General features: G+C 43.6%; 1 protein-coding gene across 9 annotated transcripts in view; it reads right to left on the bottom strand.

The window, feature by feature from the left end:
• Positions 1–25,793, bottom strand: part of BCL11B (BCL11 transcription factor B) — a 164,331-nt gene that overhangs the window by 119,012 nt on the left and 19,526 nt on the right. For 5 of the 9 annotated variants that reach the window (XM_081017939.1, XM_081017945.1, XM_081017938.1 and 2 more), the window contains exon 2: positions 23,813–24,178. In XM_081017939.1, coding sequence (XP_080874065.1) covers positions 23,813–24,178 — 366 coding nt within the window. The remainder of the gene's footprint in view (positions 1–23,812; positions 24,179–25,793) is intronic. The other 4 variants (XM_081017940.1, XM_081017946.1, XM_081017942.1 and 1 more) reach the window with 1 other exon arrangement.

The following is a 25,793-nucleotide window of genomic DNA, read 5'->3' as shown; positions in this document are numbered from 1 at the left end:
AAATCAGCTGTCTGGGGAAATAATTGTGTGGCAGGAGCTCCCCTGTCCTCCTAGCCTGGACACTGTCACCTGCAGGTGGCGGCAGGGCAGGCAGAGGCGGCAGGAAGCGCTCCAAGGGATGGCAGAACAGTCTCGAACATCACCGACTTCAACAAAGGTACCTCCATCAAGCCCTCTCTTGTGAAGACCTTGAATGCCATCAAGCTGGCTTTATGAACCATGTGGCAGTTCTCCTGCCTTGTCCTCCTGCTCTCTACTCCTGGATCCAATCGGGTGGAGCGAGGGGAGAGCACTTCTAGGAAGCGACTGCTATTTATGAAGCACAAAGGCTGCCAGAACCTCTATAACTGTATTATAAGGACTGTCATTTGAATGACTTGTACTTGAGCTTGCTTTTCCTTCCTCCAGCCCATTTCTATTCCCTCATGTGACATGTCTTTTTAGGCTATGGTCCAGAGAGCAGAAAGGGCCATCTTAGTGCTGATTTTTGTAAGCTCCTCAGACAGCCTACCGGGCTAAAGGGTGGGGGTGCAAATGCCACAATTAAACAAGTAAATCTTACAAAATGTTCTGCAGACCCAAAAAAGATTCACTTTATGACTCTACCATAGGAGCCAACTCCTAGGGGCCGAGGTCCCTTCAACCCCCCCCCCCAATAAAATATTTGAGAGAACCGGGCCCCCTCAAAGTTGATGGTCATTGCCGTTCCAATGGTATGTGTGCACTGTGTCTTATGATCAATTATGTGGGGCAGGGCTTATATGCCCCCCCCACAATAGTTTATTCTGGTTGGCACCCCTGGACTCATAGGTGGAATTTGCCTTACACATGGTGAAGAACAATATATTGGGGAGGGGGTGCCATGATGAAAAATCCATCTTGCTTTAGTGAAATCATCCCTCACACCAGACCAGGGTTACTAACTTGCAAAGAACACAATTAATCCATATTAAGTGATGAGGAAAACACGCCCTGATGTCATGTAAGAAAAATTATACAGATGCAGAAGTCCTATCACTATGTCTTGTTTCAGTTAACAACATTTCCTAGACAGTGTGTTGGTGAGACTCACCTGGGCATGGACCAGTCTTTGATTTGCAAAGGCAGGCTACTTTCATCCTCAGCTCTTGTGGTATACATTAAAGGATGCCCCTCATTTACATAAATTCAAGGTGAATTGGAGGTAGCCGCTTCAGAAGCTTGCATCAAAGCACATGTCAGGTGCTTGCAAAAGGCTGACCATGCGCATCCAAAATACATTTCCAACCAACAGGCCTTGCCTCCTGAGCCTCTCGAGGGTAGGCTTCCCCACAGTGTGTGGCTGAAAGGAGCCATTTTGTTCCACTGAACGCCTCTTAGTAAAACATTGGGAGCCCAGACCTCGCGGGTCGATGCCGAAGTTGAAACAGGAAACCCCAAACAGTGTGACAGGCACTGAGCAAAAAATAAAGAATTTGTGCAAAAAAGACTTCAGCCCTCAAGTGGCAGAAAAGGGGAAGAAGATATTCTTGTTGGGGCAAAAGAGGAGGAGGTGGAGAGAGAGAGAGAGAGAGAGAGAGAGAGAGAGAGAGAGAGAGAGAGAGAAACAGAGGCAGGGAAGTAAGAGAAACAGAACTTGCAGCAGAAGAAAATCTTATTAGGAAAGGAGGCAGCGCTGGGGAGAGAAGACAGGGGTGAGCAAACCAGCTTGCAGCATTAATCAGTAACAAAAGAGGCTGGGTCTGGTGGCAGGCTCCAGCCTAGGAACCTGGACCCTGCTCTATAAATTTCAGCTTGGAAATGTTCTGTTCCTGTTGAGAGACAGGTTGGCACTAAGCCAAAACTAGCTACCCGAACTGGAAGAGAGAGGGTGGGAGAAGGAAGGGGGGGGGTGGAATAGGAAACCTTCCTACTCGGGGAAACTTCCCTTCGATTTCAAGTCTCTTGTTTTGTTTTTAACGAGCTAATAACAGGCCTCTCCAGCAAACAACAGTAGGAAGCCAGGTGAAAATTAATTGGGGGAGACGGGGTGAGTTGGGGGGGGGGGGGAGAATGAGAGACTTAAATGCAAAATGAAACAATTCGAGGGCTGTTTTCATTCCCTGCAAGTCCCCTAGCCTGGACTTTGTCTGTACAGAATAAGCAGCAGCTCTTGCGTCTAAGATTTCAGACCCCACCTCCAAGCCAAGAGTTCAAATAGACACGTTTACAGCATCAGGCTCCAGGATGATGTTGGAAATAATAATAAACGTCTTTATAAAGGAGGACAAGGCACCTTTAAACCCTGCTTGTATTTGCTCTTTTTTTCCCCTTTTCCTTTTGTGTGGTCACTTAGGAAAAGGAACAATGGCAGCAAATGCAGATAAGTTATTTATTACTTCATAAAATGTTATTCACTCTTGTCTGCCCCTCCGCGATGCTTTCCATGCCCTAGGTGAAAATAAAGAAACTGTTCACCTCTGTTCCCCAGAGATGTATTTTTATTCTGAATGTTATTAACACAGCATGAATATGCTGTAAGAGCAATAGTTAACTACCTACCTTCTATGATAAGAGAGTCCTGTGGCACCATAAAGAAATAAGGCCTGGTGTATACACTCAAAACTTCACAAGTCTCCAAGCATGGGGGCAAACATGCCACCCCTCCATCACAGTGGCAGGTGTGGGCACTCTACAAGGGTGCCCCCCAACTCACAAAAAAGGAGAGGAGTTGCCTGGTTGCAGCAGCCACGCAAAACCAGATGCCCCAAAACAGAAAATTATACATGACGTGCCATCTGAAAACACACTTCCGTCAGGGATGATGGGAGTTGTAGTCCAACAACACCTTGAGAGCCCAGATTCCCAACCTTGAACTCCCAACTTCAACTGTGTCCTGATGGAAAATATGCATTTGCTGATCCACATAAGCTTCACGGGGTTGTTGTGTGAGGACGGCTGAGATAATTACTGCAAACGTTAAAAGAGGTATACTGCCGTTACTGATATTTATCCTTGCTAAATTCATGGGTTTAATTGTTTGTGTAGCAATTTTGGGTACACAGTACTGTACAAATCCTCTTCCGAAACCACCACAGAGTTTTTTTAAAAAAATAAATAAGAAAGAAAGGGCCAAGGAGAAGTGTGTGTGCAGGGAGGGGGGGTTGAAGAGGAGGGAGGGAGCTGTCAAAGTGGAAAGAAAGAAGGCAGAGCATCTATTCAAGGACCAGGCATGCTGACCAAGGTCAGCTGGGGAGGCATGGCCTCTCGTAGCAGCTGCGCAATTATGCCTAAATTATGCATGGCACTGAAATTCCAAAGATTGAGACTGGTAAACCCAGACAGGAAGACACAGGCTTGCGGGACACCAAAAAGGGAGATGCTGAATGATTTTAATTGCTTTGCAAATTTCTAAAGCCTAGATTAAGGCGCTCTCTAGTAAAGGGCCTGATGCGCCATCCAGTTTTGCAAGCATAAATGCAGATAAAAGATCCTAATGGTGGGGAGGGGGGGGGAGGCTTAGATTGTTAAGCACTGGCCGCGATCAAAAGGTGAAAGGAAAATATCAAGAATAAAATCACAGCACAATCTACAGAGAGGCAGGAGGGGGCCCAGCCTTTTTTTCACATGTAAACAGTTATGCAAGGACCACTTAATTAGCCTAACATTTAGCCCCTTTCCCCTACCCCCAAGAAACAAAGATCTTCCATAGTGGTGCTTTTTTTAAAAAAAGAATTTATTCTGTGCATACATATATGACTGATATCGGCGAGGCTTTTAAAACCGGAATTTCCAGAGAGTGCAAACACTACATTTCATGCTCACATGACTCTATATCATAAATACTTTTTTTAATAGACTAACGTATATAAAATATTACTACGATACACAAAAAAATGGCAGAGGCATGAATGAAACAGTCAGGTGGAAGGGACGGGAGGACAAAAGGGAAAGCAGCTGCTTTGCACTTGCCACTGATTCACCCAACTTGTTGACAGAAAGCATCTACCTTCCTCTACGTCCTCATCCGCTGCTCTCAGCCCTCCAGCAGGGCTTGGGAAAGGCAGAAACCACTTTGTTGCTGCCGCCTCCTGTGCTGCTGTTGCTGCTACAGGCATTTATTCCAGTTAAGGGGTTAACGATTCGTTTCCACTACTTCTCTCGAGAAAACCTACAATGAAAACATTGGCACACGAAAGCACTCTGACTGCCAGAATGCCACAGCGCGAGTGAAAAGTCCGTTTTGTTTTCATTACATTGCTGGGATTTCCGGCTTAGCTCCTTAGCTTAGATACTAAATCCCAAGATATCCCACCCACTAAATGTGTGTGTGTGTGTGTGTGTGTGTGTATAAGATGACTACAAACCATATCAAGAGGGCTACTTTTGGTAGTCGTCGTGGTTTTGGGATTTTTCTTATTACTGTATTTTATCTTATTTTGCACTTGTGGGGAAGGGGGGGGGGAGAAGTGTTTGAAGATATATATTTTTCCTGGGAAATGTTTTGGCTGAAGTTGACAAGACATGTTCTCCAAAGCTGTGGCAAGCTGGGACTTCCAGTGTGGCTCAATAACTAAGCAACACAATTTCACATAGACTTGATATTTAGGTAGGGGGTCTTTTCCTGCTCCCATACCTTCTTCCCCTTGCATGACTGTACATGCATGCTGCTCTTAGCCCCGAACCTCCCAAACCCCCTCACTGGAGGCGGTATGAAAAGCCAAGACTCAAGGCAATGGCCCTTCTCAGTTATAGGTCACAACAGACGAATTTGAGCCACTCTAGAGCAAAAAAAATTATCACTTTATTGCGTGCATGTATCTCACACACAAACACACAACAACGCACTTCGAACTATGACACACTATTTTTCCTATCTCAGAAGCCCCTGGAGGAGGAGAAAAGAAAAGTGTAGGGGGGATAGAACCCACTGTGTCACAGCTCACTTGGTCAATGAGCATTTGTGCAACACAGATTCAAATGCAGGCCGAGAATTCAAAACAATCACTGGAAATAGATGATGCTAGACTTAACTCCAGTGATGTCGCGGCACTCTCTTCTTGCAGTGTAGCAGAGGCTGAAGGGTTTTGGGGAAGGGGGGTAGAAGGAGTTTTCTGTCCCGTTTATTTATTTATATATGATAAAGCCAAGTCAGAGTGACTTTTATTGATCATCCACAAGCCTCCAGCTGTCAAATAATTTGTACTCACGGGCTTGGCTTTTCTGATGGAAGTTGGGCGGGGGGTGGGCGGGAGGGGGGGTAAGGCTGATGTTCTGTTCTTTTCAACCACTTTCCCATGCGACCTCAAATTCCCTAGCGGACTCGCATGACATGTCTCCTACAATCAATACTCCACTAACTGTGAAGTAGCTGGTATTTCTCTCTTCCTATTACTTACATTCTAACAAATAACACAGCTTTTGTTTTTCCCCTTTCCCTTTTGTTTTTAATAATTACTGTCCATTTCAAAGTTTACCTCCCCACACTTTATTTGTAAGAGCAGGAGGAAAATGGCTAGCAAATTGGGCAGTTATTGCCTTGTACCTATTTTTACCACAATCTCTGCATCGAATAAAACTCAACCTGTCAATATATGCCATCCTTACGCAAGGAACCTGTACGATCTCTCTCACGTGCATGCACACGCACACACACACACACACACACACACACACAATGGCATGCAACTCAAGTTTTTATTCATGGAACGTTTTCTTTGGCAGAAAGGGGAAGGTGACTTTTGCTGATTGCCCCTCATTCTGCAGCCCCTTTGCCCCCTGAAAACCAGGAGGCACCACAACAGAACATTTGGGAGGCTGAAGGGGAAGGAGGAACTGGCAAAAATTGTCTCCCCTACTTCCACCGCAAACTCTGCTGGATGCAAACTTCGATTGATATAAAGCAGATTCCTAAATTCCTAAAACGAATGCAACCAACCTTGTGCATGCAACAAAAAGCTTTTGCATAGTCACATATTTGATTGCCATAAGCCAATCCTTAAGAGTACAGAGTTGTTTAGCTCTTCCCGAAAGCTTCCTGACAAACTGGAAATATGGGGGTTGCACTACCTGATGAGAAAGTGACTGGAACAGCCTCAGAAATAACTCAGATCCAGGAGTGGCCCAAGTCACGTTGCTACCCGAGACGCAGGGCAAAATAATGCCCCCTCCACCCATTCCATGTGCTGAAACCACCAGACTGGTAACTGAATCTTACTTCAATGCTGACAACACTATCTGCCCCTTTCCAGTAACCACTGGAAGACATTCTTCTTCCTAGCTAGATAATTGGGTCCTTGCTATGAATGTCTATCATGTACGGTTTAGTTTAATTTTAAATGCATTTGTTTGTTTGTTTGTTTTACTGCTTCTGCTCTTTTTATTGTACATCACCTTCAGACAATTGTATAGAAGGCAATCAATCAATCAATCAATCAATCAATCAATCAATATTTGTCACTGGTCCTACCAGCAAGCATCTGTCTCCTGAGGTAGCCTCCAAGCTATTGAAAGTGCCAGCACTGCTCAGAACACAGACCTGTCTAGTCAACACTCCTATGGAAGCCTGACAGAGGCATCTTCTTGCCCTGGTACCCAATACTCATTAAACTGGACATGCTCTAGCTCTGAGCTACAGCTCCTCAGCACAACCTTTTGTTTTAGAAATACCAGGTCTACCTTCCCCCCACCCCCAGCACAGACCAAATGCAGCCTCAAGTCAGGCATCCTCTATACCCAAAACACAGCCTCGCAAGACCATCCGACAGAACCACACAATGGCTTCCATTCAATCAAGTTCTACTTGGAGTAAACCCACTGAAATTAATGGGCCAAGTTAGTGAATCTTAATGGGTCCCCCTCTCAAGTAATACTAAGAGTTGAATATAGCCCAATGTCACTATCAATCAGTGTTGCAAGTGCTTTGAAAGCAACCAGTATGGATAACGGGATAGGATCTGGCATGCTATCAGTGGTTTGCACCAGTAGTATGCCAGTCTTGGTTCTTTGGGGCAAGGGTGGAATACTGTAGAAGGTTGATAGATAAGGTGGGTATATTTGTCAAGCCACTATCCCATCATCTGACTGCAGTAGGAGACTCCATTTTGCTGGGTCTCTACACTATAGATCGCTTTATTTAATGTTTAAACCAGCACTGCCATTTGAATGTTGTTGCAAATCTCTATTATGTCCAGTATGTTTTGTCCAGAGACAAACAGCGTAAGCTATCGCCTGAGTCTTTTCCAGTTGTAACAAACAGCTACTAGTTTTGAATGTATAAGCAGCTGTCTGCAGTTAAGCATATAAAGCGTGAATTGCATGGGCTGTTCCTATTAAGATTAGTGCAAACAAAAGAGGTCAGACGCATGAATTGCGTTTCTCTACTTTTAATCTGCTTGCTACTATTTTGCATTGTATTCCTGGTGCTGTGTTTAGCATGATTCACTTGCTTGGCTGAGTCACAGCAATCTGCAGTCTTCAAGGCTTGCATCTCTTTTCTGGCTTCAATAGGCCTGCACTGGAGACAACAATCAGTGTGCTACTGAAATATGAGACCGGTAATTCTCACATGAAGTCATTTGGAAATCATCCCAAGACTACCCTCCCAAGCATTCTCCAGTTGCACTGATATGGCAAAGGTGTTGCACAAATCCCAAAGTTGTGTCATTGCACTAGCATAGCTAGCAACACAAGCCCAAGTATCCAACAACCAAAACAAAAGGGCAAAAACAAACAGGAGTGGACAAGAAGCCAGGAATGACGTATCACCAACCTTTCCCAATCTGTTTACTGAGATGACCCATCAAGAACATTTCAACTACATCATGGGAGATATCTCCCCAACCCCAGATTAGAAGGGTGCCTCCTATTGTTGCGATGGGTGGAATTCAACATAGCACCAAGGCTAATGTCCCATCACAGCAAGGACTTCTTGCACCCCTCTCCTCACCTTGCAAGCCTCCTGCATTTGTCCCTCAACCCTCTGGAGCAGATATGGGGATGGTAAAGGGCACACGCGGAAAGAAGAGAGAAGGGGAGTCCCTCTACAGAAGTTGTTTTGCTTGTGCAGTTATTGAAGATGCATCCAGACAGGCTGGATAAGTTTGAGTGAAAACAGGCACGTAAATATCCCAGAACAGTAAAAGGTAGTAGAGGACAGGCAAGGAGTGGTTGGAAGGAAGGAAGGAAGGAAGGAAGGAAGGAAGGAAGGAAAGAAAGAAAGAAAGAAAGAAAGAAAGAAAGAAAGAAAGAAAGAAAAGAGCAGCCCAGATACAACCTGTCAAGGTCCTCCCTCTGGTGTGGGCAGCAAACAACAGAAAAGCAACTAACATCCATGAGTGAACAAACAGAACGTGTGGAAGCTAATGTGCCAATCACACAGCAAAAAAAAAAAAAAACCCTGCATCCCACTTGCAATATAAAGCTCCTGTCTGGAAGCACCCGTAGGCTAAAGTGAGAACAACAATTGTAGCTGCTTTTTGTTGCAGCAGAACAAAAGGCCAGAACAGAACTGAGTCTTTCCAGGCACTTTGAAGTTTAAATAACTGTGAAGTCTCATTACAGAGAAAGTAAACGCTAACATTAATCTAGTTACCATTATGGCCAAATTAAAACAAATGCCAGGAAATGCTACCTGGGTTTCACATAACCAGGTTTGTCCCTCCATCAACAGGATCCACCAGCAAGGCTTCCCATGGGCCACAGGTTAAGTCTGGACCAGATGTCCAATGACAAACCACACCCAATGCCTGCAAGAGGAAAGCACCAATGGATTTGCTCCTCTTCAGTTCCCCGCATTTTCAGGGAAGACCGGAACTCGAATTAATGTTAAGCTGCAGCTTCCCAAAACGAAAGAAAACCGCAGGAAATGTAGGCCAGCAAAAGGAGCCTTCACCTTGAAAGAGGAATTGGCAACAGCATAATTGAGTTGCAGCGTAAGATTAAGAACAGCTCTGCTGGGTGAAGCCAAAGGCCCACTTTAGTCCAGCATCCTGATCTCACAGTGGTCAGCTAAGTGCCTATGGGAAACCCATAAGCAAGGTATGAGTGCAACCATATTCCATTCCTGCTTGCAATTCCCAGCAAATGGTATTCCAAGGCATGCTGCCACCCACTTAAGCTCCATTAATTTGTTTACTCCCTTTTTAAGCCATCTAAGTTGGTGGTCATTTTACTACAGCTTTCTGGAGCAAATTTCATAATTTATCTATGTATCGTGTGAAAAAAGTACTATTTTTTTATTCCTGTCCTCTGCCTTCCAAAATTATTGCATGACCCTGAAAGCTATGATGAGGTCTCTGTCCACTTTCTCTTCACTATGCTTAATTTTAAAATCATCTATAACGCAATCCCTTGCTCACTTAAAAAAACCTAAAAAGCCCCAAACGAGGTAAGCTTTCCTCAAAGGGGAGTTGTTCCTTTTTTGAACCTTTTCCAGCTGTACAACATCTCTTTTGTATTCTAAGTGTGATCTCACTACAGATTTGTATTCCAGCATGGTAATATTGGCAATTTTATCTTCAAACCCTTTACTAAGGTTTTTCACAGCTGCTACACTCTGAGTTTACTTCTTCATCAAGTTACCCACCATCAAGCTATTCTGAATGTTTGCACCCTTGTTCACTTTTCTACACCAACATGTATAATGATTTCCATAAGCTACGGTGGGATCCAGCCCCATCAATACCTCACGCTACCTGATGGCTTCCAGAACCTTTCTTAAGGTTGTCACAGAACAGCCTTATTTGTCTCATGCATGAACCCCCCCCCCCCAAAAAAAATACTGTGTGGAAACAAAGAGCTTGCCCCATTAGCACCTTTTTCACCTTTAGCAATGCACTATCAGTTGCAATCTAGTGTCAGCACACCAAGCTGTCCAAACACAAAGTTTGGGAGAAATGGTAGTCTAGCTGAAGAAAAGGTTCCCATGCTCTGTGAGTGTGTGTGAAATAACTTGTTGTAACTCTTTTGGGAGGGGAAACTTACGGGAAATATATGGTATAATGCTGGAGAAACAGACTATGATTCCCCACCACCACGTCTCTTTTTTTTCCTTTTACTCAAGAAGATTCCAAGCTCCAAAGTAAATTAACACAATGCCAAAGAAGAGAAATTACAGGCTGTATTTATCCGTAAGTGGATTCATCCCACAATCAGAATGGCTGTGACAGATACAAATACAAATACAAAAAAAGTTGCATTAATCTGTTCCTTTATTTTTAAAGCATGGACGCGCGCGCACAAACACACACACACTGAAAAAGTGCTCCAGAAAAAGGAGGAAGTGGCCTTGTGACTTCACAGGAAGCTTAGCTGAAGCACTGTGCACTGCCATCTTCAGCTACAAACAGGAAGAACAGGTTTCACCTGAACTTCATCATTGAAAAACAGAAAGGGAAAACAAGAAAAAAAGACTGTACTTTGAACAATAATCTAGTGAAAGTGCTTCAAGAGAAGACTTACTGCTTATGCATGGATGGGGCGCAAGTCTGGCCTGGGTAACTTTTTTGGAGTTCCCAGTATGACAGGGAGTGGCAATCTGTGCTGGCTGATGGAAGTGACAAAACAAAGTAAATTATCTAAAGGAAAAACCAACTGAGATACATTTGCAGATGACTGGATGCACTTTCTGACTTTTATTAATTTGAATCCGGGAGTACCCAGACCGCTTCTTACACATCACTCTTTCTAGAACGACTTATTGACATTAACTTTGCTATGTAACATTGATAAACACTTTTATGTTTGTCTTTCCCCCTCCCCATTTTTATCGCTGACAGCACAAACAAGCTTTGTAATCTATTTCATGCAACTCGTATCAAATGGTTCTGGACAGGGCATGGTTTACTGCAATGTTCTAATTTTTGTTTTGTTTTATTCTTTATAAATGTTCTGGTTTACTACAACAACAAAAGTTTAAAAGAAGAATAAGTGTTTGGGTGTTCCCATTCCTAGAAGGACTGTCTGCAGGTCAAAAGGCGGCAACTGTAATGATACCACTTAAGTTCAGGTGGTGTCTGCAGAATTAGGTGACAATGGTGCCAGGAGACAAGGATACAAATGCAGTAGATAAGGACTACATAAACTGGAGTGTGATCAAGAGTGTTGGACTAGGACCAGGAAGACACAGGCTCAGATCCCCACTCAGCCCTGAAGTTCACTGGGCGATCTTGGGCCAGTCAATATCTCTCAGCTTAACTTACCTCGCAGAGTTATTGTGAAGATAAAAATGGAGGGGCAGGGAGAAAACCATGTGCACATTTCCTTGAGCTGCTTTGAGGAAAGGTGAAATATAAATGTAGTCAATAAATAAATAAACTGCAACTGACACACTCTGCGTGCATCCTTAATACACTGGTCACCTTAATTGTTTATAACAAAGTAGTTAGTTAAGCCTGCTGAATACTGCAAAAGGGAGGAATTAATTAATGGCCATGTACATTTTCCACAACCATTTATTCTGTAAGACAGAATAAAGCCCGATGCCTTTTTTTGGGGGGGGGGGGGCATGACATCTTTTTTTTCACCTACACCAGATAAGACAGCAATGACTAAAAACATGTTTGTTCTGTCTAATACACTGTAAGACATATGTTCCAGGATACACCAATTATAATATAAATTTTCATTGTCCACAAAGAGCTGGCCAGAGGCAGATGTGCTCCAAAACCATATAAGAACACAGGAAGCTGCCTTATATCAATTCAAATGATTGGTCCATCTATCTCAGTACTGTCTCTGGACTCTCTAGGATTTCAAAATGGGCTCTCTACCAGCCCTGCTTGGAGATGCCAGAGGTTGAACTTGGCAAATATTCTCCCACTAAGCTATGGCTGTTCCCAACCGTTTCCCTGCTATCAATGAGATTTGCATAGGAGATACTCCTGGTGGTTTGATTCTCCTTGCTAGGAGGTATGGAGGATAAGATCTGTTAGCAATAACCCCTGGTTTTTTTTACCACAGGCTGAAGAAATAATCAAGTCAGTAGTTACACACATGCAATAGTGCACCTTTCATCCACCTGTGGCTAATATACTTTTCTACCATGAACACATAACTAGTATAGGTTTGTGCTATGGACACACAACCAGCAAAGAGACAATAAACTTTTAAAAAGGAGGGATCTTTTAAATAGGAGGGCCATTAACGTGGCACTGTGTTCAAATACCAATCCAAAAACTTGTTTTGTGGCAAAGGAGGGTTATTGCTTCAGTTCTGTCTACACCTATTTGTCCATTTAGGGGCAGGGGTGTGTGTGTGTGTGTGGGTGTGGGTGTGGGTGTGGGTGTGTAAGCAAATGTTCACAGGGGCTAGGAGACTGCATTATGAAGCAGGTAGGGCTCTGTTCAAATCTTTCCGGAACAATTTATTTGTTATATGACTTGAAGCCAGCCATTATTTTTTAGCCTCAGACCCCCTCCTTCAACATTCACACTCACAACTACAATACAGGGATAATAATAAATAATAGCCATAATAAAACTGGAATGCTTTACGGCAGGGATGGGGAGCCAATTGCACATTGGGTGATAATGGACTACAACCCCCATCATCCCTGACAACTGGCCATGCTGGCTGGGACTGGAGTGCAACAACATCTAGAGAGCCAGGGATCCCCTTCCCCTGCCTTACGGGGTTGTTATAAGGCAGGCTTCCTCAAACTCGGCCCTCCAGATGTTTTGAGACTACAATTCCCATCATCCCTGTCCACTGGTCATGCTAGCTAGGGATCATGGGTGTTGTAGGCCAAAAACATCTGGAGGGCCGAGGTTGAGGGAGCCTGTTATAAGGAGTCCTGAGGTAATGCATTATTAGGTCAGCATCATAACATGTTTGAGGAAAGCAAAGTAATCTAGGCTCTGGCGTGGCCCTGCCCACCCAGTCTGACCATTGATTGGGCCCTTCTAAATGGGAAGAGCTATAAAGGACTTCCTGGGATTTTGCTCAAGCAATGATGGTCTTCCTAGTTCCCGTTTATCTTGGTGTACTCCTTGGGCTTGAATGCCTGACTTTGTCCCTTGGTTCTGGGACAACTCCCGACTTTTGTCCAACTCTTGTCAATAGCTCAGCCCCAAACAAATGGAGAAACCTGTCCACACTGACTGATTTCCAACTCTGGCTGCCAGCTCGGGCCTTCTTCTTTGACCACCTGCTCCAAACCTGCCTGGCATAACAGGCCCTCAGACAAGGGCTCTTTTCATCGCCAAGTAGCAGAACGCCTTCCCTGCCTCCTTCTCCTCTCCCACTTAAGATGCCACCGTGGCTTGTCTGACTCCTAAATGTTAATATGGGGTGCCCGGATCCATAATGGTACACAGTGTAAGTGAATGTCTCTGGGTAGACAGCAATAATAATTAGCTGTCATGATGTGAGGAAAGGATAATCCATGCCATTGAGTTAACAATCACTCACGCAACACACATGGATTTTAACTAATCTTAATTTGGAGGAAAAATAACAATTCTAAATATATCAAATGGCTTCTTTTCACAGCAACCTGCAGCAGTGTTTATCTCTAGCTCCCAGCACATGCGAGTTATTTCGTTCCTCTCACTGGCAGTTTTACCATTTAAAAGGCCAAAACGAGCACTCGTAGAGCAGGGGTTGCAGTTTAATCCTCCATTTGACAGCGAGTCACGCTCGCTCTTCCCCCTCACCCCAGCCAATCTCCCTTTCTTCTCCCACCATGTATATCAAGTTCTAGTACACATGAAGTCCAGAATGCTGCTTCGGTGGGCTGAGTTAATAATAATAATAATAATAATAATAATAATAAAAGTGGGCTTTGTGTAATATCTTCTGCAACCTTTGCAGCAATTAACACAGCTGACTAATGAATTCGCACTACTAGTTTGAGCAACGTTTGAAAGTCTAGGAGCACTGCTCTGCTACTCTGTTACTGCCATTGCTGGTTAATAGTTGTACAGGAGCTGTACCGAACACATATACATGACACAATACTTTCCATGTTCTAAGCGCCAAAATGCATGGTCAGGGCAATCACATGATGCAACTTTTGCTGGACAGCACCATTTCAAATGTGGGGGGCATTTTTAAAAATGCTCCCTCATATTAAAAATTCCCTCTGCTCACATGTGAGGAAGAAGGTTGAACTAGAATCCTTTTCCTGAACATATGTACAATGAGTTATTTTATACTAGGTAGCATTGAAACATACTGTTGCCCACTTGAAGTCTGAAATAGTATTTGTTTATTTATAGCATTCATGCATCGCCACACATCCTGAAGTTCTCTAGGTGCATTACAACAAATAATTATCTTTTTTAAAAAAGAAAAAAAAGATATGAAACTAGGGAAAAAGTAACAAAACAAATTTGTTGCATCCCCAAAGTTAAAACACTGATAACAAACAAGGGGGGGAAATCCCTCTGTACCATGCTACTATTCTGTCTGGGTAGGAAGATTGGTAAGAACTGGTTCAGTAACTAGGAAAAGGATGAGTTATGAACGGCAGATTGCCCAGAATAAAAATACATAGCAGGCATACAGAATTTTAGAAAGTGTTTCATATACATTTATCTCAGTAAAACAGCCCTATAGAGCAGGCCAGCATTGCTTTGGTACAGAGAAGGAGCTGAGGTAAAAAAAACAGTGGTTTGCTGCCAAAAAAATACATTTCATCCAGAAATTTCTTATCCACTACCCTACAGCGGGCTGACATACTACCAACATCACATGGAAACCATTTCCAGCTGCTACACCTAACTCAGTGATGGGGAACCTGTGGCCCTCCAGATGTTGTTGAACTTCAACTCCCATCAGTCTCAGCCAGCATGAGGAATCATGGGAGTTGTAGTCCAACAACACCTGGAGGGCCACAGGTTCCCCACTCCTGATCTTGTTGTTTTTTTTGTTTTTTTTATTCTGCAGCAATGAAACTCACTATGCAGACTGGGAATTTTTTGGCCTGTCACTATAAACCTCTCTTTCCCAATATTTGCAACAGGGCGGTGAAACTCATGTAATAAGACACTGCTTTAAATGACACCACATGGCAGCAATAAGCTAGGCCTTAAATGAGGCTGTAAGGAAAGCAGGTCAGGAGATGTGGGTTTTGAGAAAGGATAACTGGGAGGTAGGAAGAGAGAGGATGGCTGCATCAGGCATGAGCAGCAATATAGCAGAAGACAAAGCAAGGATGGGGAATCTGTGGTCCTCCAAATGTTGTTGGGCTACAGCTCCCATCAACCCTTACCATTAGCCATGCTGGTCAAAGTTGATGGGAGTCAAGGCTTACCTCTACAAACATTTAAGACACATACAAATCTAGTGGACATGGATGCTCCTAAAGATTCCTGAGAACCGTAGCTTGGCAAGGGTGCTGACAACTTTCCATTGGAGATCCCAAGGCACAGAATTCGCAGTTCCCAGGGGTACCAGGGAGTTGGAATTACTGTCAATTCAATTTTGCAACTACAGCAGGGATGTGTCCAAAGAAAGGAATGAGTAGAGCCAGTTGCAGAGGAGCATGCTCATTTTAGGAAAAGTGAAATGGGGAACAGGGCGAAGACACAGTGAGTGATGGTGGTGGCAATTTATAAAGGAATTAGACAAGCCATGGATAAGTCTATCAGCAGGTTTTAGCCACAATAGCTACACTGAGCAGATATGGACCTTTGGTCTTACGCAATAAGGTTATTGTTATGTAATGTTCTTTGTTGTAAAGAATGAGAGTGGGAATCTCAAAATAAACATAGAAGACAACACAGAAATTTGAGGGGAGATGGAATAGCATAAGATAAAAAATATGAAGTCAGCAGAAACAGGACATGCAGAGCAAGAAAAAATAATTGTGGGGCTTAAGTCTGGACAGTAAGAAGGCGAGTTACAAAGTGTGGTTGGAATTCCCACTGCAAACTAGGCAGAGTGTGTGTGTCCATTCTTTTGCAGCCATAAGTGCATATACAGTTAAAACACAAAATGCGGGGGGGGGGGGGGGACCCACACATAATACTGGTAACACCTCTCCAATTTACTGACCAGACTGCATTTTATTATAGAGACATATGACTTATCTGAGGGACAGCGAAGAGGGATTTGCACAGCTAGGTTCAGCTGATTTAAAAGAAAGACCTTGCCCATAACACATATGTCCATGCTGTTGCGAAGGCTGTGTTTGAAATTCTGGACTAAAAGATGCTCACATTTTGTAAATCAGAAAATATGAATCGACTCTAGAACTTGCATACATTTACTAGTATGTTTGCTATTAATAAATCAAGCCCGTAAGACAAAATTTTGCAAAGTTGAGTTCTCCTTTTCAAGGATCCAGCCTGTTGGGATGACTTCCAGGGCACTCCATTCCGCACACACTCTCAAGAAAGCATTTGGTACCCACATAATATGCTCAGTCCAGCTGTTTCAGAGTTCCTTCACCCCTTCCTGTATACCTGAAGGAGCGTCTCCACCCCCATCATTCAGCCCAGACACTGAGGTCCAGCTCCGAGGGCCTTCTGGCAGTTCCCTCCCTGCAAGAAGTAAGGTTACAGGGAACCAGGCAGTGGGCCTTCTCAGTGATGGTGCCCTCCCATCAGATGTCAAGGAAATAAACAACTATCTGACTTTTAAAAGACATCTGAAGGTAGCCCTGTTTAGGGAAGTTTTTTAATGTTTAATGCTGTATTGTGTTTTTAATGTTCGGTTGGAAGCCGCCCAGAGTGGCTGGGGAAACCCAGCCGGATGGGTGGGGTATAAATAAATTATTATTATTATTATTATTATTATTATTATTATTATTATTCCTTTTAGGATTCCCCCCCCCTTTTTGTACTTCTGTAAACCCCGAAGTTGCTCAAGCCTGCTGAGGTTCAGACTTAGTAGCTGAGTTTACTAGCAGCATTCAGGACGAACAAGGAAATAAAGGCTTGGCCTCAGAATCACAAGTGGGTGGAAAGCAAGAGGCATGTATTCAACAGAGTGACATAGCCTGCAGCCATGTAGATTTCCACACTCTTGACCAACCACCACAGCCAAGTATGTCACCACTAATAGGTAGCACTGTGAAATAGCCCTACGCCCTACTTAGAAAGCCACAAGATAAGGATGCAGTGCCAACTTCAATACATTACTAAGTGATGGAAATTTAGCTCCCTGATGCCAGAAACACCGTTGTCCTCATCTTTCAGACTAGAAGCATCAGCTTATGGTTCAACTTTCCGCCATTCTAGGCCTGCCAGCAGAAACATCCTTCACAAGCAAACTACACATCAGAGAACATTCCTACATGCCACCGAGGATTCTGGGACGCCCTCCATTTTAAGGGATGCAAGCTAGGCCAGAAACACGCAGGAACGCCCAACCTTGCACACTGCCTCTCGATGCCACTTGAACTCGATGCCGCCTAGTGTCAGCGCTTGAAATTCACCAGGTGCTTTTTGCACCTGGCTACTGGCCACTTGCGACCAAGTGAAGAGGTGCAGGAGCCGGCATGGTGCCTAATGACTCCACCGTCTAGAGGCGCATGCCTTAGATCTTGACCATTTTCACACACTGGCAACGCATCCTGTAGAATTCAATCTGTTATATTTTATCTGCACAATCAGAACGAAGTGTCCTATGTGCAAGAAAAAAACAATACGACTTTTGAGCCGTCTGGACCAAAAATGGTAACGAGGCATTCGGTTTTGGCAACTGGTAACCCTGGTTTAAGGAGTCTTGCTTAGAAATCTGAGTTCCTAGTATTTCCTAGTCTGCCTTTTAGGGTCAAGCTGGTCCTGCTCCCCCCTTCCTTCGTCCTCTCGCAGGTCCAGCCTGTAGACTCCGTGAAAAAGGAGTCAGGCAAAAATTAGCCTGACTCAGTGCTTGACATTTCTTGGCTCCACACGGCCAGAGGAACTATATTATAGAGGCAGATGCAGCAACATCCACAAATCGTTCTAAGTAAAAAGAGATCAAGGAACATGACATGAGTTTGAGAAAAGTAGCTTTGTAAGTAGCTCTGTGAGGGCAACTGTGCATTTCACAGATCTCTATTTTTCTTTTCTCGCCCCCTCCCCTCCCATTTCTGTTTCCCCACTCTTCAAACATAAAGACTCCATTATCTTTGAACAGCTTGCTCTACACATGAATTGACACATTTATTTTACAATAAATAAGTGAAAGTTATCTATGTTTCCTTTACTGTTAATCTACACACAAAGAAATAATAAACAGAGCTTGTCTAACAAAAATGCAACGGCTGCAGTCCTCAGAATTCAATTAAGCTAAAATAATTAATGCTTCCGCCATATTAAATTACTTTTACACATTTGAGCCCCTGAAGTTCCCCCCTCAACACACACTTTATTCTTTAATCTTTATTTCTCTTCTTCTTTTTTTATTCATTTTTTTTTTATTCTAAATTTGTTTCAAAGTGCTGGGGAAGGGAGGGGGAAAGAGGTTGGGCTGGGGTAGGGGGAAGGAAATAAAAGAAAAAAGATGAGCGCAGTTTGCAGTTCAAATGTAATAGTCTCCTTTTAGCTGACATAGCATGTCGGCTGTTTTGTGCCTTTGATTAAAATAACATTTTAAATGCTTTGAACAAACATATCTTCCCCGCTCTTCTAAAGGATTATTTTACATATTTCTTGGTGGAATAAAGAAATTTTCATTCTTCCTGTCGCAGCACAGAAAAAGCTAAGAATATCTTTCGTAGCATAGAAAGTGAAAATATTGTAGGCTGTTGCATTATTACCAAAAAAAAGGGGGGGGGAGAGAAAGCTGCCTTAGAGATTAAGTTTCCCTTTTATGAAATCGTATTTAGTCTCTTTTTTAAACAAATCTAACAACAATGCTCTACAGCCTCTCACTGGGAAATACCTTTAATGTTAAATACAGATTCTGATTTTCTTGGCTAATGCAGAAAGCCGTTCTATTGAAAAATAAATAAGGGGCTTGGTATATCCCACTAAAGCCTTTTCAGTGAATGACTTCTGTAAGGGCTTTTTTTTTCCATGGCTACCCTCCATGGCTGTAATATGAAGCTTTTATCCTACTATTGAAAACTATCCTCTGCTATTAAAAAAAAGAAAGGAAGTAAAAGGAGCAAAAGGAGGGAGTAGAAGGTGAGCAAAAAACCCTACACTAAAATAGGACACTGCAGACCTCTTTATCTCAGAGTTCAATCCCTAATTTGAGAATGACTTATTTCTGCCATTATTTACCGGGGGAGTTTTTATCCTGTGTCAAGGAAATGGGGCTGGGGAGTCAAACGAACCACTTCTTTTATTTTATTTGCAGATTCGAAATATCCGGCTTATTTCCATTTGATCTTTGGTTTAGCATGGGAGAAAGATTAAAGAGCTCCAGCTCTTCCCTTTCTTTCTTGTGTGTGCTTGCTTATTATCATTATTACTCCTTTTGCCTCCTCTCTCTCTTTTTTTCCTTTTTTTCAGGGGAGGGGGGATCCTAACCCTCCACAATTGCCACGGCAATTGCAAAAGTGTGCTAGAAACAAACCTAAGTTAGCACAACCCCAAAACCTGTGTAGGTGGGCAAAACCGAGTTCCACAGCACCTGCTGGCAACGTGGCTGGCAAAACGTCTTCCGATGGGAGGTTTGAATTGGAGAGAACGTTTGTATGTTTGCAGAAGCTTCACCGGTTAGTGGGTTATGCGTGCACAGGAGCAAGGAGGTTTTGGCTCCCAACATCCGACACCAGGAATGCTATTCCTTTCTCTGGGAGAAGGCAATGGTTTGCATCTCAGAGACATCATGAAGGTGTGAGGCAGACTCACTCCTGATTCTCTAGCTGTGCAGTCTTATTGCAGGCTCTCTTTCCTGGTTGCAGCAGCGTGTACAACAGACAAGCACAACTGCATGCAACGTGCATCTTAGGGTGTGTGTGATTATTATCGATACCGCAGCAGATGGGGTGGAGGTGCTTAACACTTTCCTCCCCAGCCCTGCCCTAACGAAGATCACTCCTTCAAAGCACTGAGGCAAAAGCACTCCCACATTCACCAAGTAACAGCCTCAAATGAGAGGTTTTCTTCATTTTTAACAAAATAAATTTATATTAATTTTCCAATATTTACCCAATATTACCACAGTTTTGCCGATTATACAGATTCCAATTAACACCAAAATAATTCCAAATTTATACAAATTTCCTGCGCTCCTTGATCAATTATTCCCCCCCCCCCGTTCTTAAATTTCTGAGGTTCATGTTTTTTTATTAACATCTAATGACATTTGAGTTGGTATATTAATCATTCAGATTAACAGCTGCATTTTTAGCAATTACTATTTGTGTTAAGAAGGAGAGATTTTCTTCAGGACAGCAATAGGGAAGGAAAAGTTTAAACTACCCCTTTCCCAACTGCTGCAGTTCTAATAATGACACACAGAGCGAGAGCAGCTGCTACTTGCCATTTTAAAAATAAGAATAAATGCAAAAATCCATTTAACACCACATCTACATATGCTTTGGCCCAGAATAAGTACGTGTGAGATTTTTTTTTTTCCTGACAAACAAACTTACAGGGCAAATTTGAGAAAGGATGAGTGACTTCATCCCATTCAGTATCACATAGCTCTTGCAAGTTTGTGGAACTATTCAGCATCCCAGCCAAGGCGCATGACATGTTACCATGTGACAGCTACAATCAGTGATGTCATGGCTTGGCTGGGTCCTATAACTGAGACCCCCACAAAAAAAAAAAAAATCTACGCTAGGTATTTTGAAATGTGTGCCAACTTAATGAGTGTAATGTCATTTGGCTATATTTTTTTTCCAGTGTATAGTTTATTTGGCTTCTGATAATCATGGGAAGGGAAAACTGCTCTGGACCGCACTGTAGTATACGTCTCTAACCATACGCAACTCCACCTAGAATCACAGAAGCATAGAGTTGGAAGGGACCTTCAAGGGCCATTTAGTCCAACCCCCTGCAATGCAGGAATAACCTCTACTTTCCAAGACTCCGCCAAGGATTCAAACAGGCACCTGCTTTTCTGAAAGGCTGGGACGCAGTCTGGAACGCAACTCACCATACAGCAAAGGAAAGCACCTTACGAGAAATTTGGGTGCTAGGTCTGCACTCGTCAAATCAGCTGCAGAATCCTGTAAGCGGATGCAACAGCTGATCTGCAATGTACAAGGGCAACGGCGGGGATGTACCCAGTCATTTCACCCACTGCAAGATTAATATTACACACGTGTAAAAAGTTATCCCACATATCATTCTAAGCTTAGATATGTTTTACTATCTCCCAGGCTGTCCCCTGCAGATCTGCTGCTGGCCAGTAATCCAAGTCTAATATGGCAGCTTCTGTTTCCCTACATCTTATGACTTGGCTTTAGGATGCACTGCCCAGACTATGGTTCCCCCAGCCCTGGAGATACCAAGAACCAAGCTTCTTTTTCCCTTGCCGTAAAATCTCAAGACTGTAAGAAAGCCAAATTCTGAAGCAGAGGCGTCAGCCCCACTCATTTCTAAAAATACCAACAACCAAACACAAACCAACCCCAGATTCTCTATTCCGAAGCTATATTCAATTCATTTCAGCTACAGAGCTGTCACAGTTAAGTCAGGACTAGTTTCAGTTTGGTTTGAGACCGGGAGAGTTTTGTATGGCCGCCCAGTGCTAAAGAAAAAGAAAAAAAGTTATCCTGCCTTGTGCGCAGTTCAAGGCAATTTCTTTAAGGTGCTCATCCAGGTGGATGCCACAGTCCTCCTTTCCGTAATAACCCTTTAAGAAGACCAGTGGCAATCTGCTGAAGAAGTGTTGGCTGCACATGGTAAAGACAGCCTCAGGGCAGCTTTGACCTACACAACTAATTTCACCGCAACGTCCAGGCACTTTAGAAATGAAAATACACCATACTTGTCATCTTCTGGCCTCAGACCACCTCGCGCTGTTTTTTCCACCCTGTACTTCGCAGAAACTCATTTCTGGGGTGAAGCATTTATAAAGGTGCTGTGGTTTTCTCTCTCTCTCTCTTTCGTTTCTTTGCTCCAGATTTAGGAACATATGGGGCACTTAAATATCAGAAATGGCAGAGGCCTGTTCAAGGGCTTCCAAAACCAATGAGATCAGTTCTGCCTACGCACAAGCACCTTAACACATCCAGCTTACAAGCGCACCTGTTTAGTTTTGTATTGTCCTGTCTATAAGCGCACACCTAATCCAGTTTTAAACCAATTTAACTGTGGCGGACACCTGGCAATAGTAGAGTTGCAAGGGTGCTAAGAACCTACAGGAACTACAACAAACAGGTTTCACTGAGGGGTGGCGGGGAGAACAAAGGAAGCCATTTCTTATTTGCGGTCTACACATTTCTGTTGTTCAGGTTCACGTCTCCTCCCACCAAAGGCAACTGCCCTTCCTCACCCCCTCACATCACTGTATATGGGCAGGGGTCAGGAAACTCAAGCCCCCAGGGGGCAAATGTTATTTTTGAATTATTATGAGCCTGTATTTACCAGCATCAGTTGTTTGTGGAATGGTTTTGCTTTCGCTTTGTGCTCATATGCTGTTGCGATTTGGGATATACAGTTAAAACTGGTGGAAATGTTGCTTGCTTATTCTTGCAATCTGCTTCGAGCTCAACGTTGTTGGGAAAGCAACATACAAATATTAAATCGAAAGGTTTTTTTAAAAAGTGGCCTTCCTATGTTCACTTTCCAGCCCTCAGAATGCACACACACAAACACACACACACCCCAGTCATGTACCACACTGGTGTCCTGCTTCCCAACCTCCTCAAATGCTTTTGCCTAGCTGGGATGTGCCTCTGAGCAATGATAACGCCTCTTGTCTGAAGAACGCAGAGGGCGTGGAAAAGTCTTGCTTTTGCTTTTGGGTATGTAGCCTGCTGTGCAAAAGTCAAGAGGTGCATCCATTGCTTTGCCCACCAATTGCATGCAGCCCCCTAGAGAGAAAAGCCCCCCACCTCATCAAAGGATATCCCCTTCTGACTTGCTGTCCTGCGTAGACAAAGAGGGTGAATCTACATTTGTGATCAAGATGAGCTTAGCAGAAAAGCTAGCCAATACATTTTCTTTACCTAGTCCAGACATCAGTCTGCCTTGGAAAGTGGGTTGATATTTACTTCTAAGGGTGCTTAACCCTGCAGAAAGCCTACCTCAACCATTTTTCTCCTGTTTTCTAGTTAATGGAGGTGCTACCTTCGTCTGGAAGCTACGTGCTTTACAGCTCAAAGAAGAAATCTGCATTTATTAACGTCTCTGAAAAGCTGGCGTTGTGTTTTGTCCAGGTGAGACCTTTCCAAAGCCAAGTTTTCTAAGTGAGGCTTTCAGCATTATCGCCAAGCAGATTGTCTTCAAGTTGTGAACTATGGAGCAGGCCGATACCTGTCGCAGATGGGAGTAGGGGAGAGGTACCCAGCCTTTCCTAGCCCCTTACCCATGTAGCACCAGTGCTTTTTTCCAGGGGGTACTCAATGGTATGCAGTACCTCTTTTCCTGTTGTTAAAAAGTGTGGCACTTACTCTAACAACATCATGGTGAGTTTTCTAGAGAGAGAGAAAGCATTATCACAGTTGCCAAATGAGGGCTCAGAAACCTGCCACCTTGATGCGCACCATGGCCTAAGCTAGTAGCCATCCCTCGCAAAAATCAGATTGGCAAAGGGCCCTCTACTGCCCATGGAACGAAATCCTATTTAGAACAGGTTCCACAGAAGCCTGAAAAGAAATGGGTTCTCCAAAGCATGGGGCAGACGTTTGATCCCCACCCCACCCCTGGCTACTACAGAAGTCTTAAGAATTAACGGGACTTTCCACAAGTCTCTCTCTCTCTCTCTCTCTCTGGAAAAGGAGAGGATGGTTGTTAGGACAGTGGTGGAAGACCATACATGACTTAATGTATAAAAACAACAAAACATGCTGTACCTGCAACGTTCTCCAGCTTGGGGCAAATTCCTTTAGGCGTGAGAAGACGGTCTTCTTCGTCGGGCGTGACTTGGATCCCGATTTCCACCGGCTCTGACACTTTCCTGAGCTCGGAGCGTGATGATGGGGGAGGGCTGCTCTTATCCAGGTTCTTCTCGTAGCAGGAACCACCAATGCCATTGCACTGCTTCCTCTTGTGCTCTATAAAAACCAAGATGTCTCCCAGGGGGAAGTTCATCTGACACTGTCCACAGGTTAATAGGTCGGGGTCTGCTCCACCCGTCGCAAGGCCGAGCCCAACCGGATCTCCTATCGCTAGGGTCTCATCCTCGTGGGCAATGGCGGTTTCCACATGGTCAGCCTCTGCTTTAAGTGGGTAAGCAAAAAAGAAAAAGAAAAGAGAAAGTGAGGGTCAGCGGAAAAGGGAGAAAAAAGAACTGAGGGCAATTTTGTTTATACATTCTTATAGCCTGACTTAGAACAGGGTTGTCTTAAAACCCAGAGGTTACCTTTTTAAATATAATAATAATAATAATAATAATAATAATAATAATAATATATTTATACCCCACCCATCTGGGTTTCCCCAGCCACTCTGGGCAGCTCCCAATAGAATATTAAAAATACAATACAGCATTAAACATTAAAAACTTCCAACAGGGTTGCTTTCAGATGTCTTTTAAAAGCATCGTAGTTGCTTATTTCCTTGACATCTGATGGGACGGCGTTCCACAGGGCAGGCGCCACTACTGAAAAGGCCCTCTCCCTGGTTCCCTGTAACCTCACTTCTTCCAGTGAGGGAACCACCAAAAGGCCCTCAGCGCTGGATCTCAGTGTCCGGGCTGAACGATGGGGGAAGAGACACTCCTTCAAGTATACAAGACTGAGGCCATTTATATATATTTATATTCCCCACCCTGCTTGTCTCTCCTCAAATGATTTAAATATGTTTTGCAACCGAGTCTGTCTGCAGAGCAAAATAACAGGCAGGTCTGATGTGGCTTTCCTGAATGTATCTTCAAAGAATACCCATCAGCATTGTGCTAAGAGCAATAACAGCCTGTTACGATTGCCTTCGGAGCCATTACCTGATTTGATTCAATGGATAGTGTCAACTGTTTCTATGGACTAATTAAGCAGCCCTATCCAAGTCAGCCTCAGTGTCTTCTTCTGCAAAATGGAAACAATAACTGACCTGATAGGGTTGTTGCGCTCTCTCTCTCTCTCTGTCTCCCACACACACACACACACTTGAAAAAAATGTATTAACAATAAAGGTAACATTTTGCAAGAATTGCTTCAAGGGCTTTTTTCTTAAATAGGCCTTTGTGAATAAGCCTGAATGCCGTCCTATTACTTTATGCTATACAGTTTAGGATATCTTATTGTTCCTTCCACCCCAACCCAGACTTTGTAGGATCCTCTGCATGCAATGGGTCTTTTGGAAGAGCTGAATATACAGGATTGGTCTTACAAATACTGTACAGTCACAGGACTCAGAAGAAACGCCTTTTGGGTTCCAGGGGCACATTTGGAAACCTAACAAACTGCTGTGGGCTCCACAAAATACCTATTTTGCAAAAGAAAAACTGGCAGTGCTCGGAACACCCTAAAAATAAACCTCCTCCTATAACAAAAAAACACAGGCAATAAAAAAGCAATCACACATGCCAAAAAAATTAAAGGAATCTCCCCCCCCCCCCAAAAAAGCAACAATAAACAAAGCCCAAAATAAATTTAAAAAATAAAAAATTTTCAGAAAGCAGCAGGGGAGCGAAAAGAGGAAGCTCAACGCTGCGCGCAGGGATTATAAAGCTAATAGGCTGTCAATCAGGAATAGCAACATTAAAATCTCCCCAACAACATAGAGGAGCCCAATCGCAAACGTGGCCATCTAATCTTACCCGCCCAGCAACAGAGGGATGACTTGCTAGACCCCACCGCAACATGTGCTCTCCATGAAGGAGAACACGCTTTGCAG

The sequence above is a fragment of the Podarcis pityusensis genome, assembly GCF_964106645.2.
Source record: "Podarcis pityusensis genome assembly, chromosome: 1".
Lineage (NCBI taxonomy): Eukaryota > Metazoa > Chordata > Lepidosauria > Squamata > Lacertidae > Podarcis > Podarcis pityusensis.
This window is presented reverse-complemented; position numbering and strand designations above follow the sequence as displayed.